Below are 19,959 nucleotides of genomic sequence, written 5' to 3'. Positions count from 1 at the left end.
TAGAACAAAATTCGAATAAGTCCTTAACAGCCATAAGGCAAAAAAAAATAAAATTTCCAGTTTAGTCAATATTTTTCATGGCAAATAATGTTTGTTTATACTGAAGGTCGCGGAATCCCAAGAAATTTGAATATCCCGTGACATATATTCTTTTCCCGGATTGATTCATTTGACCCAATTTCCCACGATACACCAAAAAAAGTGTAAATATACACAAATTACCGAAGGATACGGCGGCGTATAATATATACGTATCAATATTGGTTATAGGTTCCACCCACTCGATCGATCTAATGATTCTAACCTTGATCGAACGTAATCCGTTTCTGCGTGTAGAAATGAATCATTGCTCAAGATATTGTTTTCGGCCATGATTATTTCCCATGATAGTAACATAAAAAAAAAATCAACTGCATAATATTATGAGACGATATTATTTTTGGAGGAAACGTCCTTCACAAAGTCTATTCTAGCGGTTACTTCTTTACATGCTTGACTTGAAATCAATCGATTTTCGTTTTCACTAGATGGTATTGAGCAATTTCGAAAAATTTTAGAATTTTAATTAATTATTATTATTAATATTATTTTTGTACGTGTAGTTTTTTTGAATTTTTTGTCTTGGAATATTAATTTATAAATACTATAAATTTATTTTGAAATTTTTTTTTGAATTTCTCAGAACGGCTTGATTAACGCTTCTGTGTATACTGCCGAGATCACTATGATGTTTCTCTCCGGTTATTCGTCGGATTATCTCAGGAAACGCAATTTATTGAGCAATACTAATATCAGGAAGTTTTTCGAAACGTTTGGTGAGTGTTTCGGTTTATTATGATTTTCTGTGTATAAATCCTCGGATTATACGTTGAAAAAAATATTTGAATATTTCTTATACGAGATTATAGACAGCTGCGTATTATCTGAAGGTGGTTTTTTTTTAAATAACGTGATCTTCACGTGTTCCCAAGGCATAGCTGCTGCCAACTTTGGGGGAATTAGAATTCGGGAGATTTTTACGCAGATCCAAATTCTGTGTGTATAAAAAATCAATACAAAAAGGATTTTTTGGAAAATAATGTAGGGATTCTCCAGTAATAAAAGTAAAATTGTAGGGATTCCCCCCCCCCCTTTAGCAAAAACGTGACATCGTGCAAAGGCATCGCACCAAGTCGCCAACCAGTAAGTTAAATTACCTGTCATTACCACTTTCCAATGAAATCACGCCAACAAAACAATTGTCAACGGCTCCAAACGTGACATACAGACGCAACTGGACGTATGGTCAAAGCATAAATACAAGTCATCTCGCCAATTTCGTATGTTACAAGGCCGAATTGACGATGGCTCTTGGCGAATTTTCTCTTCCCCCCCCCCCCATACATTTATTTCATTTTAAGCAATGGCGACAATTTACATTACGTTTGCGACGTCATTTTGGAGGATTAAAACCGAAAAAACATGTTTTTCTTCCAAGTAAATTCTTTGGGAATAATTTTTCCCCTAAAAGTAGGGATTTTTTACAATCACGGTCGAAATTCGGGAGAAATAAGAATTTTTCTTGAGTCCGGGAGATGGAGTAGAAATTCGGGAGACTTGGCAGCTATGCCAAGAGATCAGCATGATCCGTCCAGATAATTTGTTAGTGTTAGGTTACTAGACATCCATGTCCAGATCGGGATTCGAATCCAGACCTGCACAGTGAGAGACTAGCTCCCTAAATGCTCGACTGCCGGGCGGCAAAAATTCCCGAGTGAATGTTGGAAAATAAATAAATATTTTTTGATAATAATCCACAAAAAAGTAATTTCATCAAAGTATGGAACAGCATACGTGCGCTGAAGAGAGAATCCATTCTATTCTATTAGAAAACCATTTCTATTAAAAAATATTCATTGGCATTCAGCACTGTAATTACGGAATTTAAGAAATAAATTGTGAACCGAATTAATAAATCGAGAATTGAAGAAAGAAATTGAAAATTGAAGAAAGAAATTGAAAATTGAAGAAAGAAATTGAAAATTGAAGAAAGAAATTGAAAATTGAAGAAAGAAATTGAAAATTGAAGAAAGAAATTTAGGATAGAACAAGAAAGCAATAGTTTCAGAATCGAAGATAGAAACAATTTGAAAATTGAAGAGATAATAGTTTCAGAAGTAGGGAAAGAAATAATTTCATAATGAACAAAAGAAATAATTTAAAAATTGAATAAATAAATTGAGAATTAAAGAAAGAAAAATTGAAACAAATAGCTTAATATACACAAATATTAAATATATATTTTTAAAATTAATTATAATAAATGTTTTAGTATTAATTGAAAAAAAATTACTTTAGAATTAATAATAAAAATAATCGCAGGAAAATTAAAACATAAAATTTCAGAACCAATCAAAGTAAATAATTTCGGAATTGGCAAAAGTCTGGGACTCATAGAAATTTTCACTAATTTGGATGTTCTATGGGAGGCCTTGGGGTCCGGTTGCCCACATCGGCCCATTTATTAAGACGCTGCTGTCAATCCTTAAGATTTCTCTCTCTACTCCACTAGTGGTCTTACCACTAGTAGAGTAGATACTGCAAGCAGCAGTATCTGAGGCCGTTGCCAGAAATATTTTTTTCTAGTATTTCCAGGGAAGAGGAGAACCAAAATTTGGTTCAACCAAATATCTATATCATTTCATATCTGTCATTTCTCTTATTTCGGGGACCCCCCCCCCCCACAACCCTTGCTACGGCTTTGACCTAGAGGGACATCAAATGTAAACTCATTTAGGGTGATCAAGACAATGTGTCGTCCCCACACATAGTTCGTCGTACTCTGTTGACTTTGGGTCGTACGTAGCCCCCCATGCATGTTGAGAGCGGATTAAAATTTTTCAGTCCTGATCTGAGTTTTCTCCCATGACCAACCAATACAGGAAAGAAGAGATTTGAGCAGGTGGGATTTTTCATTGTCGCGTGGAGATACTGATCATTTGTTTTTCCCTTGGGACATCTCTGATGGGACACCCTTCATCCTTCCCCCCTCCCCAACTCATGAAATATGAGTCTGACATGATGATTAAAACGAACTGATTGATTTCATGAGAAAACTTGAAAATATATCGATTTTTCCTCCCCTTTCTTTTACAGCATTGTTGGGTCCAACTCTTTGTTTGATCTTGGTGCCGACCCTTGGCTGCGACCACACACCCGTGGTCATTCTGCTCGTCATGTCCATGGGTTTCTATGGGATGGTCGGTGGCGGTGACGTCCCGGCTTTCGTCGATATCGCCCCTGAACTCGCAGGTATGTATACTTAATTACATTGATTATTTCCCGTTAATTCATGTCTCATGGTCAATGTTCGCAGTTATTTGATTTCGCGAGTCCTCCGGCTAAAACCTGAGGTTATCTTGTTCGCATATCCCGGACTTAACCAGATGGCTTTACCGATTCGTGAACTGACCAGACTTTGAACATTGGCCGTGACATGTATTTGCGTAGTGGTTTTTACGAGGTGGTAGGGGTGCTCAAAGACAAATTGGTGTCAAGCAATATGGGGCCCCTCACACGCTATTTCAATTGCTGGACCGAGTTTGTTGCTCAAACATCCAAGTTCTTGAGGATACCGTCTTTTGCAATGATTGAGTTTGCACACTGACCCACCCTTAAGGGTATACGGAAAGAAAGTAAACCAGATGCTGCGCTAAAATCCTACCAGTCTCTACTGGTAGTACCCAGACGAGCAGAACCCCGTGAATCGAGTGCCAGCGTAGTGGTGCCGCTCTTTTAATTTGCCGGGTCTGCCCTTATCTATGATACAAATCATGCACCAGCAGGCGGCATCCCATGCACCATACCGACATAGTGAGTCACAGTTTTTTGTTTTTTTTTTGTAAACCTACCCGACACACCCATCAATAGGCAAGGTGACTCAATTCATGAAGGTGTAAAGGAAGGGTTCTGTGCTCTAAGTGATGTCTAGGAAATTGAAAAAAAAATCGGGATAAGGAACAGCGATCGGCTATAGTGACAATACTGACGTCATGCTTTTATTCAAAGATAGCAGTTGAGTCAGCTTATACCTCTAGAGCCCCGTTTACATGTGCAATAAAATATCCCGGGAAGTTCCGGGTAAAAGGAATTTTCGCTACAACCCGTTTACATGTCATTTAGTTTATGCCGGTAACCCCCTCCCCCTTCCTTCTTTTCGGATGTCGTCACTGGTCACGTGAATTGAATGGGTGGTTGGCTCAAGATGTCCGACGAAGGAGCTAACTGCAATTTTCGCGGCATAAAAGATTATGGGAGAGGAGGTCGGAATCACCCACCATTATTCCGCAACAAAGATAGGACTCTTTTGACGGATCTTCGTCCCTCGTTTTTTTTCCCTCCATGAGGAAAAAAGTTGTCATGCAGGCAATAATCACCAAAGCTACCCCCCAATCTTACACATGTAAACGGGGCTTAGGCATTATGGACCCAGCAATAGCTAAGATCCAGGTTCGAACCCTGTCGCGGTACAGTGACAGTCGGCTCAAGTCTGTTTTCTGTGGTCTTTCCCAACTTCATGGCAAGAATGCGAGCCGAGAGAGATCTCCCATTTGAAAAAAAATCTCTCTCCGCAGAAAGCAGGCAGACAGACCTTCAACACGACACTTACATAACACGAAAAATCCAGGCACCAGCCATCTTTACCTCGACACAGGGAAGGCAGGTGGCAGCACCAGCAGAACACAAAAAAAAAAAGCATAACTGCAACAACATAAAATACGTTAGGGCCATTCGCACACACATCACACGTTTCGACATTTACCACAGTTCATTAGATATCCTCCTGAGAAATGTTTTCAAGAGCTGCATGTATGCTGTTAAGTAGCAATATTGCTGTGAGATTCCGACACGTCTTTGAGCACATTACCTTCCCTAAAACACGTGTATTTCGGAGACAAGAATTTAGAAATTCAATTTTGAAAAATTCAGAATCTAATTAACTTCAATATTATCTTTGTATTGCGTTTCTCTGGACACGATTTCGTTTCCACAAAAGAACGAAAACACGTTACGAAAACCGTGACGTGTGTCATGCGCTGTCCCACCAGCTGCGGCATCATGATGTCTCCTTCTAACTTGCATATTATGATTAGGGGGAGACAAAAACTTGAAGAGAGAGAGAGAGATTATTTAATCAGAGACTGTTTGCTCGACGGAACGTTTCAATTGCAGGGAAGAGGAAACAAACGCCCACGACATTACGAAACATGTGATGACATGGCCATTAACAAAATAACTATGCAGTCCTGTACTAATTAACACGAATGACCTTCTCTGAATGCTCGACGATCGATTAGAAAACCAACGGCAGGTCCGGATTAACCCATATGGAGGCCCTAAGCCAGGGATTCTTAACCTACGGGTCGCGACTCAAACTTGGGTCTCGGGGTCTTCCGAAATGGGTCGTATAAACCCACTTGCAGCCGCGTATTCTTGATCTATTGGTCAACGATGGAAACTTTATTCGCAATGTCTTTCCAAAATGAATCGTACAAATCTACTTTCAGCCAGAGATTCTAGAGTTACGGGGGTCATCTTGAGCTATGGGGGTCACGATCCAAACTTGATTCGCAATGGCTTCCGATATGGGTCGTACAAACCCCTCTTAATACCATGGATTCTCGAGCTATGGGTCACGACCGCAAATTGGTTAGCAGTGGAATTCGAGATGGGTAGTGTAAACCCATCTACACAGCCGAGTAATCTTGAGCTATGGGGTCACGGCGAAAATTTTATTCTAAAACGGGTCGTAAAAATTTATTTACAGCCGGGGATTTTTCAGCTATGAGTTGCGACCCAAACTTGATTCGAAGGGGCTTCCGAGATGGGTCGTACAAACCCCCTCTTAACGCCACGGATTCTCGAGCGATGGGTCACGGCGAAAATTTTATTCTAGAATGGGTCGTAAAACTTCATTTACAGCCAGGGGGTTTTTAGCTACGAGTTGCGACCCAAACTTGTTTCGAAGGGGATTCCAAGATGGGCCGTAAAAATTCATTTCTAGTATGAAAAAAATTTAAAAAATGCATTCCTAAAACATATTCACACTAATTTTTGTTGTTTTGAACAGGCACAATATTTGGACTAGCCAATGGCCTCGCTGGTGCTACCGGTTTCCTCTCACCTCTGGTAGCTGGCGTTTTCCTGGACAAAGACGTACGTATTCATTATAACAACCATTATATCGTTAGTTCTCTCGTTTGTAATGTACACACACACACACACACACACACACACACTAGTCCTTCAAAATAAAAATATGTTTTATCCCCCATTTTTAAAAATAGCAACACTGTTTTCATTTGGTGAGAGAGAAGATTTCTGTGCTGAGTGTGTGTGTCTAAATAATGCCAGCGAAGCGTTGCTATTTCTTTTCTTTTTTGCATTTTCCTGTGTCTTAAGACATTTCTTTATTTTTTGCCGTTTATTTATTGTGCAAACAATTGTCTTACGAAATGAATTTTGTTTTCTTCTCTTCTCTCTGTATTTTCGAAGAGAAATATCTTCGTTTGATATTTCCTAATAGGAAGAAAAAGAACAAAAAATTTTCTGTGCGTATGGTGTATATATGGCGTGTGTTGTGTATGCGCAAGCCCTTGGGCGAAGGACGCGCGTCTTGTCCTTTTCTATCAAAAAAAAAAAAAGCAGGATGTGATTATGAAGAAATATGCGCAGATATTTTTATAATAAGTACTGGCTTTCAATATTACAAAACTTTGAGCAGCCCCCGAATCAATAGAAATTGAACCGATCACTCTCCGTGACGAGTTTCGATCGTTTCGTCATGCCTAAAAATGCCAATCTCGAAAAACAAATGTTGGATCGTCACAAAAGTTTCGGGCATTTTCCTTGTAATTTACAGTCGATCCGCGATGAGTCGAACTCCGATGACTCGAATGTCTGTTCAAGTCGAAGTTTTCACTCAGTTTCAGAAATTTTTCTGCGTTAAAAATTTTTCTTTTAACTCGAAGTTTTCTACCTTTAAGTCGAAGTGAGAGAATGAGAGAAATTTCAAAAAATGACACAGAAATAGAATTTAACATTTATCAATACAATTTAGAATTTAGCAATAAAATCTAGAATTTAGCAATACAGTCTAGAATTTAGCTATACGATTTTTATGTTTGCACTTAAAGCAGAAACAAAAAATGGCTTCTTTCCGAATTTTGCTCCCCACTGACCAAAACCTTTCTCCGTCACTGATCGGTGGATAAAGCACTAGTGCTTAAGTTTGCATTGATCTAGGAATAGCCTGCTGAAGATTTACGGACGTTCCTGGCACGAGTAAGAGATTGGAGAAAGGTTCGGGTCCAGAGAATTCTGAGTTGATTTCATGTAGCGCTCTCCGTCGACAAAAATTTGAACTATTTTTCCTGTTTCAAAAACAAAGAACTTTGTTTGCGAGAACAACTTCCTCGCAAACTGCACTCAAATATACCAAATAATACCTTCAATTATTATCAATTTTCAAACTGTTTACGATTTATAGGACACCCTGTAAATTACAATAAGATATCACATTTTTTAGTTGAAATTTTTCCTTTATCTCGAAGGTTTTCTACCTTTAAGTCGAAGTTTTCGAGAATGAGAGAAATTTAAAAAAATGACAGAAATATATATATATAGAATTTCACATTTAGCAATAAAATCTAGAATTTAGCTATACGATTTTTGTTTGCACCTAAAGCTATGCGAAGAAGATTATGAAGGAAGCAGCCAAAAACACATACAACTGCCCCAAAACCGCACAAAACTCTAGAGTCGAATAACATTGACAAAGACTTGAATTACTGTATTTGCTACTTAATTAAATTTGCTTATAAGTTTGAACAATTCTGTTTTCTCTCTTCTGTTTAGCATGGTGGACTATTACAATGGAGCAAGGTCTTCTACACGTCATGCGGCGTGTACGCAGCCGGTGCGATCGTCTTCTTGCTGTTCGGGTCGGCCGAACCCGAACCCTGGGCTGTGACAGAGGAAGAACCTCAGAATGTTATCGGGTCGATCGGTACCGGAGACCCCATCTCTAGGAAAGCGTCTGTGAGATCCGACATCGAGATATCGCTCAGTATCCACGCGTCCGGTCCTCGGTGACTTTATGTGACCTCACTACCACCATCATCATCGTCTTTGTCGAACGCAGCCGCTGATGCTGCTCCTCGTGGCCTCGAGCCGGCCATCGCAGCCGGTTTTGTCCGAGGGAACGGGCCGCCATCGTCACCTTCGTGATCATCATCATCACATCAAACGGACTGTCTGCTGACCACCATTATCCAGAAGGATTTGCCGTCATTGTGAAGGTGATCGATGATGATGATGATCATGATTATTATACCAATACCATGGTTGGACAGTGTCCGAAGACTGTGGTCATTACATCGAAGCAAATCCTTGAGAGGCGCAAAGGTTCGAGAGAATCCCCGGGAGAGGGGGGGGTGTTCAACGCACGGGCCACATGTGGCCCCTCGAAGTAGAAACTATTTTAAACTAATGAGAAAAATAATTCCAGAATTGATGAAGAAAAAAAATTTAAATCAATGAAAATTGATATTTGATTAAAAAATAATAATTTCACAAATAAATAGAAATTAACATTCATCGAAAAATGAATTTCAGAATTTTTCGAAGAAAATTCATGTTCAATGAAAAAATATTTTCAGAACTAATGAAAATTCATTTTTGATGAAAAAATAATTCCGGAATTAATGAAAATTCACATTCAGTGAATCCAAATAATTTTGGAATTTTAATGAGAGATAAATTTCTCATAATGAGTTAAATTTCTTTCAAATGCGATAATAAGTTTCAGAATTATTGATAGTAATAATTTTAAAATGAATGGAAGAAATCATTTCAGATTTAGCGGGAAAATCTAATTCGTAATTCATGAAAATTCACAATTAATGAAAAAATAATTCCAGAATTAACGGAAATTCACAATTAATGAAAAAATAATTTCAGAACTAACGGAAATTCACAATTAATGAAAAAATAATTCCAGAATTAACGAAAAAAAATTCACAATTAATGAGAGAGAAAAATAACTCCAGAATTCATCAAAATTCATATTCAAAAAATGATAACAATTTCAGAATCAATGAAAATTCATATTCAAAAAATGATAACAATTTCAGAATCAATGAAAATTCATATTTAATGAAAAAATAATAGTCTCAGAATATATATAAATGAAATTCTTTTCAACAACATAGGGCCTCCTGCTTGGACCTGGGCCCCATTGTTCCCACCCGTAAATACGCCACTGTGTGAATCTATACACCATAGTTGTGGGAGCTCAGGCTTCACAGGAATTTATTCGTGGCCCGCAATGTCTGGAAGGTTGAAGACCCCCTGATCCGAAAAACGGAATCTTGAAGGGAGAAATAGATGAAGATCTATAAGAATGGTTATAGCAGCAGCGCCATCTTGTCTTCAATGGTCGCCATCAAGTTGGCCAAAAAAGTATTGAAAGAACCATGTCATCGCTATTCATCATTACCTTATTCATATACGAGTAGTACAGTGTACGTCAGAAAACTAGTCATGGTCATTGAATATCATGACCATTATGACCGTATTAAAAAGCATAGTATTTCATGATCATGTGTCATGTGTATTTCTCTGTTTAGAAGTTTTGTTTAAAAATTAAAATTCGAAAAAAATTATTATTATTTGTGATGGAATCAATTTATATTATACTCAGGATAATGGTAACTGGATTGCCATAAAACTGGCTATTATTTATTTCATTATAATGAGTAACGAGTTTCCAGCTAAGCGGGAATTAAAACTTTAGTAAGATGATATCTATGTCTGTATTTAGTATTAAGTAATATTCAATGTGATATAATGTCCATTTCCATGTAAATATTTTTATTCATGATGTGAAGAAAGAATAAAACAATTATTTGACATCTTGTTTTTGTCGTTTTCTAATACAGCCAGGGCCGTCTTAAGAGCATCACGGGCCCCCGGGCCAAATGATTTTTCTGAGGCCCTACATAGCAAAATCTCAAAAAATTCAACTGCTCATTTTTCTGAGGCTCCTCTTCTCTTGAGGCCTACCGGCCGTGCCCGGGTGGGCCCATGCGTTCAGACGGCACTGAATACAACTATAAAGGCCACAACAGGGAAATGCCCAATGGCTGAAAAAATAGTGCCAATAAAAATATGGTTGCCTAATCTAAGTATGGATAGCTTCTCGATTTATCCGAATATGATCCGCGTGTCAATTGTGTTAGAATTCCCGACCACCGGCGGTAGGAGAGCACAACTCAGGTCTCGCCACAAGCTTAAGCCCCGTGTGCCATCAAGAGCACGCTTGGCTCTTCTTTGCACCCCTTGACCCAAATCAATGTCCCTCTGTATAAGTTATGGTCTCTGAAACCTAACGGCATACTCCAATCCAGGACGAACTAGGCTCCCCTCAAAAAAAAAAAAAAAAAAGGATCGCTTTTGGGAGACCGTTTTTAGAATGAAATCGAGCATTTTGTACTCTTTTTTTTTTTTTTAACCCCACTGCTGAATAATATTCAGAAAACCTAAGCCGCTTGTCAATGAGAAATCTCAAATCGATGATAACCGTAATGACATCACCATTCAACTCTTAAAATAAACGAGGTGAAGAGTGACCATGCACTTGTCAACGCTAAAAGTCATGCTCCAATCCTTATCCCATGATACAATCGTATTTAAATTCGTCTGGAACAGTGATTCCCAACGTGGGCGTTAACGCCCCCTGGGGGGGAGCGATGTTCCGGAAGGAACATTCCATCGTTGGAAGATACGGGTATAACAAGGATCCTATGGGTTAGATTGCGTTGGGGCGATGGGACAAAAAAAAAAGGTTGGGAAACTATGTATCTGCAGCGTCTCCCTTTGATTCCCGACTACCCTCCATAAGCTTAACGTCCTCTGCGAATTCGATAATAATCGCATCGATACCCTGATCAAGCTAATCGATAAAAAGTGAAAACTACACACAATGCTAGATTTCAACTACTGAGTATTTTAACACTTTTCAGTAAAAGACTACAGCCGGTTTTTTATTTAAATGCAAAGTTTTTGATTTGAACTGTTTTATTTTATGTGAGAGTTGTTGCTTTTTTTGTTGTTGTGAAATTTACGTATCTCTAATGATAATATATACACAACTAACACTTGAATTTTGCAAATTTAAAATTCTCAGAAACTCCCAGTTCTGAAATTTTACCACTTTGAAATTAAGATTTTTTTTCTGAAAAATTAAGTGTATTGAAAAATATATAAAAATATACGGGTGGGAATTATATACAGTATACATACATACAAAAATTTAGAAAAAAATATTTAGAAATTCAAATTAAAACTTTTGGTCAAAATTTAAAATTTTTCTGGAAATTTTTAGTTTCGAAAATTTTTATTGAAATGCAAGAAAATAAATTATATCAAAAGTAATTATGATTTTAAAAAATTCTAAAAAATGAATTTAAATTGTTAACAATATTTTAAAAACAAAAAATAATAATTTAAAATATATTTCCATTTAAAATTTTGAAAAATATTTCTATTTAAAATTCTGAAAAATCAAACATCTTTAAATTTGAAACTGAAATATATATATATATATATATATATATATATATATATATATATATATTTTTTTTTTTTTTTCAATTGATAAAACTGGGAATGAAATGAGAAAAAAAAAAGTTATACATTTTTTCTAAAAAAATGATTATATAGGTTATATAAAGAGAAAAATAATAAATTCAACATTTTTGAAAATTTAAGTAAATTTCCAAGAAAACAGAGAAAAATTATAAATAGTAGTAAAAAATTTGAATATCGAATACCGAATCGCATTGAAGTTTTCATTTTTTTTTTTGTTTTTATGAATTTGTAATTTATTTAAGAACAAAAATTTTTTGATAGAGGGCGCTGCAAGAAAGATAATTTTTTTTTGATTGGATCTGAACTTTACCTTATGCAACAGGAAAATTGAGAAATGAGCCATTAATCGTACACCCAGCATTTTATAGGATTCTGATTTGCACATTTTTAGTGAGTTGCTGGAAACGCCCTCTTTCGACAAAAATTATAAAATTTTTGTACCAAAAAAAAAAAAAATTCCCTTTCGTGAGAATAACTTTCCCTCAAAGTTTTTTGAAGACTTTTTCCTTTAACGGTAAAAAATTCTGTACATAAAACCGAAAATAAATTTGAAAAAAAAATTAAACTACAATTTCAAGAAAATTTCATTATTTCTCAGAAAAAATAAACTTGAAAATTCAATGGGATGAATATTTTAATAAAAGACTGCAGCAATACTGAATATTTAAAAATAATATATTTAATGTATTTCAAAATGTACAGGATGCTCCATAAATTCGTAAATAATTTAAACATTCATAAAAATTGGACGAATTATTAGTTCATTTGAACGCTGTTTGAGGGGAAAGTTATTCTCACTAAAGGGAATTTTTCTTTTTTTTTTTGGTACAAAAATGTTATAATTTTTGTCGAAAGAGGGCGTTTCCAGCAACTCACTAAAAATATAAAAATCAGAATCCTATAAAATGCTGGGTGTACGATTAATAGCTCATTTCTGAATTTTCCTGTTGCATAAAGTAAAGTTCAGATCCAATCAAAAAAAATTTTCTTCTGTGCCTGAAACGTCCGTAAAACTTCGGTTGGTGATTCGTGGCTAAGAAAAGAACGTCACTGATACGGTCGTATCCACCAATGTAAACATGACGATGAAAAGCTTACGTGAGCACTATTAACAAGAAAACTGAAAAATGACTTGTTAATCGCACACCCTGCATTTTTTATAGGACTCCGATTTCCATATTTCTAGTGATTGTTAAGTGCAGCTCTAAGTATCGCCCTCTGTCGTAAAAAATTCAAACAAATTTTTTTTTCTATATAAAAACTTTCCATGAGAATAACTTTTCCGCAAATCGCATCAAATATACAAGTTCCTTCAATTTTTATGAATTTTTCAACTGTTTACGAATTTATTGCACTATATATTTGAATTATTACTACGTATTTGAATGTATGAAAATACGGTGGAACTTTTTTATGCAGGATGTCCAAATTTAGAATTAGTTTTTGTGGAAACTCGGTTTAAACTTTAGAATTTATTCTGGAGATTTTCAGTTTTATAATTCTTTACTGAAATGTCAGAAAATTAATTTAAAATTGAAATAAAATTATATAAAGTATCCGATACGTTAGAGAGCACTTCTCTATAAAATGGCACTGGAGTGAACTTTAATACCATTTTTTGATACAAAAGTGTCTTAGGCCAGTATTACACTATAAAACTTTGATAAAAATTCTTTTATAAAACGTGAAAAAAAATGTAACCAATAATCACATCTGTTACATTCGAGCGAACTTAACTAATCCGCCCATAGGCTGCACTTTTCAAGTTTTATAAACGAAATTTTATCAAACTTTTATAGTGCAATACCGGCCTTAGGCCGGAATTGCACCAAGAAATTTTTATAAAAGTTCTTTTATAAAACTTGAAAAATGCAACCAATAAGCATATCAGTTACATTCGAGGGAACGTAATCAAAATTGATATTGGTAGTTGTTTTTTTTTTCAAATTTTGTAACGTTTATCAAAGATTATAGAGTAATACCGGCCTTAAAAATGGTGAAAATACTAATAAATTTTGGACTTCTTGTCTATGTCATTTTCTATGAAAAATGTTTGCCCCTTCCCACCACAAAAATTCATGGATATACAATGTAATTGTATATGTATTACAAAATAATGTCCCTCCTTGCGAACAATCCTGAATCTCGTACACACAGGGACGTCCAGCAACTATCCCCAAAGATGAAAAACCGAACGGAAACGCGTCGAATATAAAGTCATCGCATAGTTTATTATTTTAAGAGTGCCTGTGCCGTACTAAATATAGATTTTTCAGCCCTACAAAACCATCATTCATAAGAAAAGGATTTGTTTAAAAGTTGGAGAGAATATCTTTGATTGAAAAATGGAATAGAATTTTTCTTTGATTTTTGGAAGGCGCGTTTGCGTGACGCTCCTGATATCATGGCGCTCCACTTGTAGCACGCGTGCCGCGGGTTTGTCACCCCTGCGCTTTTTGATTAGCGCAGGGGTGACAGACTAGTGACACACACTATCTATACCCTATACACATTCGATACTTAGTATCAAAATCGTTTAGTATCGAAAATTTTTTTTAAATTTATCTTAGTAAAAAAAAAAAATAAAAACATCCTTGAGCCACAAAAAAACATCAGATTCAACATATTGAAGAAAAATGTTAAATTTATATCGTTTTGTGTTTCAAAAAAGATGATAATCACACATACACAGTACATACGCACGTAATAATAATAATACATCGTATTTCACCGGCCATAAAATACGTGCCAAGGTTCGCGTTTCTCTCTCTCTTCACACAACATCATCTTAAGACTAGCACATTTTTCGAAGGAAACAATCAAAATATCAACCGATGACAAACAATGGAAGAACCAAACAAAGAAAAAATATACTCCAGGTCCATCCTTGAATCATCCTCTCAAGAACCAAACACAAAAGACGGCGGCTCCGAAAAGAGAATACGCAATGGTGCCATCTCGTAGTTTTTAAGATATCCCATACATTATAAAAGAAAAATTATATTACTATATATTATAGCCTTGAAAAATAAAATGTCTGTCGTAGAATTAATATTTCGGAAGTAAACACTGTGAATGCGTATACATACAATACGCGTGGATTTCCGTGCGTGCGAAGTACCTACGAATACTGGATATATTTCTATTAAAGGTCATGTTGCAAAATGAATTCGAATTTTGCGTTGAGAGAGATAGAAGAAAGGCAGACGCATATATATGGAAACGTGACCCAATGGCTTCCTGGTTATTATTGTATTTTATTTTCGTTTTTCTAAAGCATGACCTTCTTCATTATATTGTCCTTGTTTTTGTGCATGAAGTGAGAAGAGAGAGAGAGAGAGAGAAATGTGTGTAATGCGTATGGTATTCCAGTGGTTGTGAGAATAAGACAAGACGCGATGTCGTTGACTGACTTGGCTGACCGTGACAGTCACATGAAGATTGTGTCCCTTGCGTACGTACTGTATTATAACCATTAGAATGTCGTAGGTAGTTTTAGTAAAGGTATACGTGGTGGGTGGCGAGAAATTTTCGCATGGTACGATATGGATGACGCGAAATCGACAAAAGTCACGGTCGATTTACTGGGCTTACTTGTTGGCATCGTTCCGATGAGTTTTTCAGTCTCGTAGCATTGGATTTTGGTTGGATATTAATAGTGGTGGGTGCGTTTCCTTTGTTTTCAGAAACGCACATTTCACTACTACTTTTGTCATACATATCTAAAGGTAAGCAAGAACCCCATGACACTTGCTAAACGCATTTCTTGAACAACGCATTTCTTGGAGTAACCAAGCCTTCTACACATTTCAGAGGATATACATGCGGTTTACGGAAAATCCACCGCCAACAATTCACCGCCGGAAAATTCACCGACAGCAATTCACCGCCATGCAATTCACCGCCATGCAATTCACCGCTAGGAAAATTCACCGACCAACAATTCACCGACCAACAATTCACCGCCATGCAATTCACCGACGACAGTTCGATGCGAGTCAGTTAGCGAGGGAATGAGCGATTGAGTTACTGAGTGAGTGAGTGACCCAGTGAGTGACTGAGTGACCGAGTGAGTTTAAGTAATTCAGTGAGCGAGTGGGTTACTGATTCAATGAGCGAGTAAGTCAGTCCGTGAGTGAGTGAGCGATCTAGTGAGTGAGTGATCTATTGAGTGAGTAAGTGCTATGTCCTAAAGATATGGCGGAAAGTTTAAATAATGACTTTATGAGAAGAAATTCAGATGATACGGATTATGGTTGCTGTATTTTTTAAATATATGACATCCATATTTATTGTGGGCATCTTTTTCTCAGCCACCTCGCTGGGCATTTTGCCTGTTGTGGCCTTGTATTTGTATAAATTACAAATTGCTGTTGCCCAATACAAGATAGTATATTCAACAAAATTCCATTAACTCTGTTTTACTCAGAAACTTCTAATGAAATGTTAAAAGGGATAGTAACAGAATTAAAAGATAATAAAGTAAGTGGATACGCGATGAATTAACTTCCTAAAAATGCTTAAAATCATCTCCTGTTATCACTTTGATGTTATAAAAAACATCGTTGATCATCAGTAACCAATGGATTTTTTTTATGATGAACTAGCTGTTACCCGCGATTTCACGTGATGGATTTTCAGGAATCCCGCCTTAGTGCGTATCTAGTATATGTACTCTATATTTACTATATACGTATATATATACTTCCTATGCAACGGAAATTAGTGAATATTTTTTTATTACGGGAGTCGGTGACGTTTTTTGAGTGATGGAAATCTGTTACGTTTTTGTGTTACGGAAGTCGGTTAAGATTTTGGGGTCAAGTTTTCATTTAACTCTTGCATATATCGGGACCCATTTGACACATCGGGACCAAGTAATGTGCATGTACCCCGAGTTTCCCACATCCTACAGTAGGTCCCCTAAGCTGAAATGGATGGCGGGCCCCCAAACCAGCTTTTTCACGGGCCCCTCTGTGCTTAATTTATAGTGTGAAAATATCAAAAAGCGATAAGAAACGTTCCGGCCCCTGTCAGCCCTGCCCTCGTGGGGGTCATGCCGAGAGGTATGTATACGTAAAATATACATATATCACCAGTGCTCCCAACATACAGGGTCGGGGTACCCGGGGGATTGCACATATACCTTCATGGGGAAATTAAAAGGTTTCATTTCCAGGGTTCCTTGCGATAGTGGAAGCCCAAGGTATATCCAGTCTGGGACCCCATAAAATTTCGGAATTCGGTCAAGGGTAAATTCTTTAATCTCTGCGCAGAGTCCCGGTATTTCTTTCTCCTAATCAATGTGATGGTTTTGTCCACTTACAATTTGCTCCATCCGAACTTCATTCAAACTCTGTTCTCTTTTTATGGCACCGATGAACTTCCATATATCTGGGTGGTGAGCAGATAATTGCTGTTGGAACGCTCGATGCCATCCTTCTATAGAATTGTTGGTAAATCGTTACGCGTTCCTTGAAAGCAGTTCCAAATGTCGATGTGAAAGCGCTACGACCACCACGACGAAGAGGACGCCCGATCCAAGTGTCTTCAAATCTATACTTCATCATAAATACGTTTTCGGAACAATCGGATTTTTTAATCATTTGTGACACTACTAGGTTAAAAACTAACTAACCAACCAATTCACTCACTCCCTCACTCACTTACTGACCATTCACTCACTCCCTCACTTACCAATTCACCCACTCCCTCACTTACCAATTCACTCACTCCCTCACTTACCAATTCACTCACTCCCTCACTCACTAACCAATTTACTCGCTCGCTCAATCATTTACTCACTCGGTCACTCAGTCACTCACTGGGTCACTCACTCACTCACTCAGCCACTCAGTCACTACTGGGTCACTCACTCACCCGCTCAATCACTTACTCACTCGGTCACTCAATCACTTACTTACTCGGTCACTCAGTCACTCACTGGGTCACTCACTCACTCACTCAGCCACTCAGTCACTACTGGGTCACTCACTCACCCGCTCAATCACTTACTCACTCGGTCACTCAATCACTTACTTACTCGGTCACTCAGTCACTTACTTACTCGGTCACTCAGTCACTCACTGGGTCACTCACTCACTCGGTCACTCAATCACTGACTCGGTCACTGGATCAATCACTCCGTCACTCAATCACTTACTCACTCGGTCACTCAATCACTGACTCACTCGGTCACTCAATCACTGACTCACTCGGTCACTCAGTCACTCACTGGGTCACTCACTCGCTCACTCCCTCGCATTGAACTGTTGTCGGTGAATTGCTAGTCGGTGAATTTTCCTAGCGGTGAATTTTCCTAGTGGTGAATTGCATGGCGGTGAATTGCATGGCGGTGAATTGTTGGTCGGTGAATTTTCCTAGCGGTGAATTGTTGGTCGGTGAATTTTCCGGCGGTGAATTGTTGGTCGGTGAATTTTCCGGCGGTGAATTGTTGTCGGTGAATTGCTGGCGGTGAATTTTCCGGACACGTATGCATGCACCATATACACTACACGTTTCGAGGGATATGCACCGAAGACATGTAAGTCTATGATGTGCACGCATCGCATACGACATATTTCGCGGGATATGCATGGAATTACAGAAACTTACTCTCCGACATAGCGTCCCCTATATTTCGCCCCTAGCACGCAGGGCCGTCTTAAGAGTATCATGGGTTCCCGGGCCAAGTGATTTTTCTGAGGCCCTACTTGGCGAATTCTCGAAAATTTGAACCGGTTCTCATTTTTGTGAGGCCTCCTCTTTCCTTGAAGCCCCCCCCCCCCCCGCTCGTCCCCGCTACATTTAGCTCCTGACATTTTCCCCAGACGTTTCGCCTGTCGCGAAGCAACCAAGTGAGTGTGAGCGTTCGTATAAGTGACTCTATGAGTGATCAGGTGAGTTGAACATTTCACCTTGACATTTCGCCTGTCCTGACCGTATGAGTAACCAAGTGAGGGACCGTTGGAACGATCAAATGAATTGGGCATTTCACCCTGACATTTCGCCTGCCCTGACCGTATGAATGGTGACATAAGTGACCAAGTAAGCAACTGTAAGAGTGACTAAGTGAATGAACGTATGAGTGACGAAGTGAGTGACTGTATGAGTGACGAAGTGAGTGACGAAGTGGGTGACTGTATGAGTGACGAAGTGAGTGACTGTATGGGTGACCAAGTCAGTGACTCATTGAGTTGGACTTTCAGCCCCGGATATTTCTCACCCGACATTTCGTTCTTTGAACAAATATTATGTGAGTTACTCACATAATAACCATGTGAATGATCATCATTCACATGGTTATTCACTCAACCATACAGTCACACACTCACATACTCATACGGTCAGCGCAGAACGTACCAGGGGCGAAATGTCAGGTGCGAAATTTCCGGATCCCATATGCACGCAATTTACGTATTTCGAAAGATATGCACAAGCTTTCTTTCACATATTTCGAGTGATATGCATTCTACGCATTTCAAGGGACACACGCATCCATTCTACACGTTTCGAAGCATATGCACGAATTGCACAAATTTCAAGGGATGTGTACGCTGAGCGATTCGCATAGTTTTAATGATAAAATTTCAAATTCTCAAGGCTCTTCAATAACAAACCCCCCTTTTTATACAGTCACTCCTCCCCACACTTTCATGGACGAATATTTTGTCCCGCCGGTGTCTGCAAAAGAGGGATTTTTACTACATTTTTTCATAGTCCACAAACATGGGAAAACCTAACATAGCTCCAACCTTATATTTGTTATTCTTGGCACAGTAAATTTACTTATGAAATCAATGAAATACACTGGTGTAAGAAATTAAGAGAATTTGCAGACTTGGTCGATTATCTCTAGAACTACTGTACCGATTTTAATGAAATTTGATATGTACATACATTGATACAATACTAAAACCATTTAATAATTGTAATCCACACGCATGATCATGAGTAACACTCGTTGGAGTCGGAAGGTATGAAACAGCGGTTGCAGAATAAACAAAAAAATGGGTTAATGGGGGTATGGTCCCCTCTTACAGATATACAGGATTTCATACTTGAAATAAGGCAGTTTATAATTTCCTGTGGCAATTGGTCCCACTCGTTCAGTAACGCTGTTTTCATTCCCTGGATGGTTCCCGGAGAGGGGTTGCGAGTTGCAAATGCCCTCCCCAGAGCGTCCCAGACACGCTCTATAGGGTTAAGGTCTGGAGATCTGGCTGGCCAACCTCACTCTCTAGAAAATCGTCGAGCAGAAGAGCTCTA

General features: G+C 37.8%; 1 protein-coding gene across 2 annotated transcripts in view; it reads left to right on the top strand.

Annotated features, from left to right (window-relative positions):
* The window catches only part of LOC149068958 (sialin-like), a 56,997-nt gene extending 47,046 nt beyond the window's left edge, over window positions 1-9,951 (top strand). For both annotated transcript variants that reach the window (XM_089251244.1, XM_089251245.1), the window contains exons 7-10: window positions 683-815; window positions 3,136-3,291; window positions 6,110-6,195; window positions 7,897-9,951. In XM_089251244.1, coding sequence (XP_089107370.1) covers window positions 683-815; window positions 3,136-3,291; window positions 6,110-6,195; window positions 7,897-8,133 — 612 coding nt within the window. In that variant the 3' untranslated portion in view covers window positions 8,134-9,951. The remainder of the gene's footprint in view (window positions 1-682; window positions 816-3,135; window positions 3,292-6,109; window positions 6,196-7,896) is intronic.
* Window positions 9,952-19,959: the final 10,008 nt, after the last annotated feature.

This window comes from Pholcus phalangioides, unplaced genomic scaffold, assembly GCF_987345545.1.
Source record: "Pholcus phalangioides strain wild (caught in Gottingen) unplaced genomic scaffold, Ppha-v1.0 ptg000024l_1, whole genome shotgun sequence".
Taxonomy (NCBI): domain Eukaryota; kingdom Metazoa; phylum Arthropoda; class Arachnida; order Araneae; family Pholcidae; genus Pholcus; species Pholcus phalangioides.
Note: the sequence above shows the minus strand (reverse complement) of the source record. Positions and strands in the feature narration are given on the sequence as shown.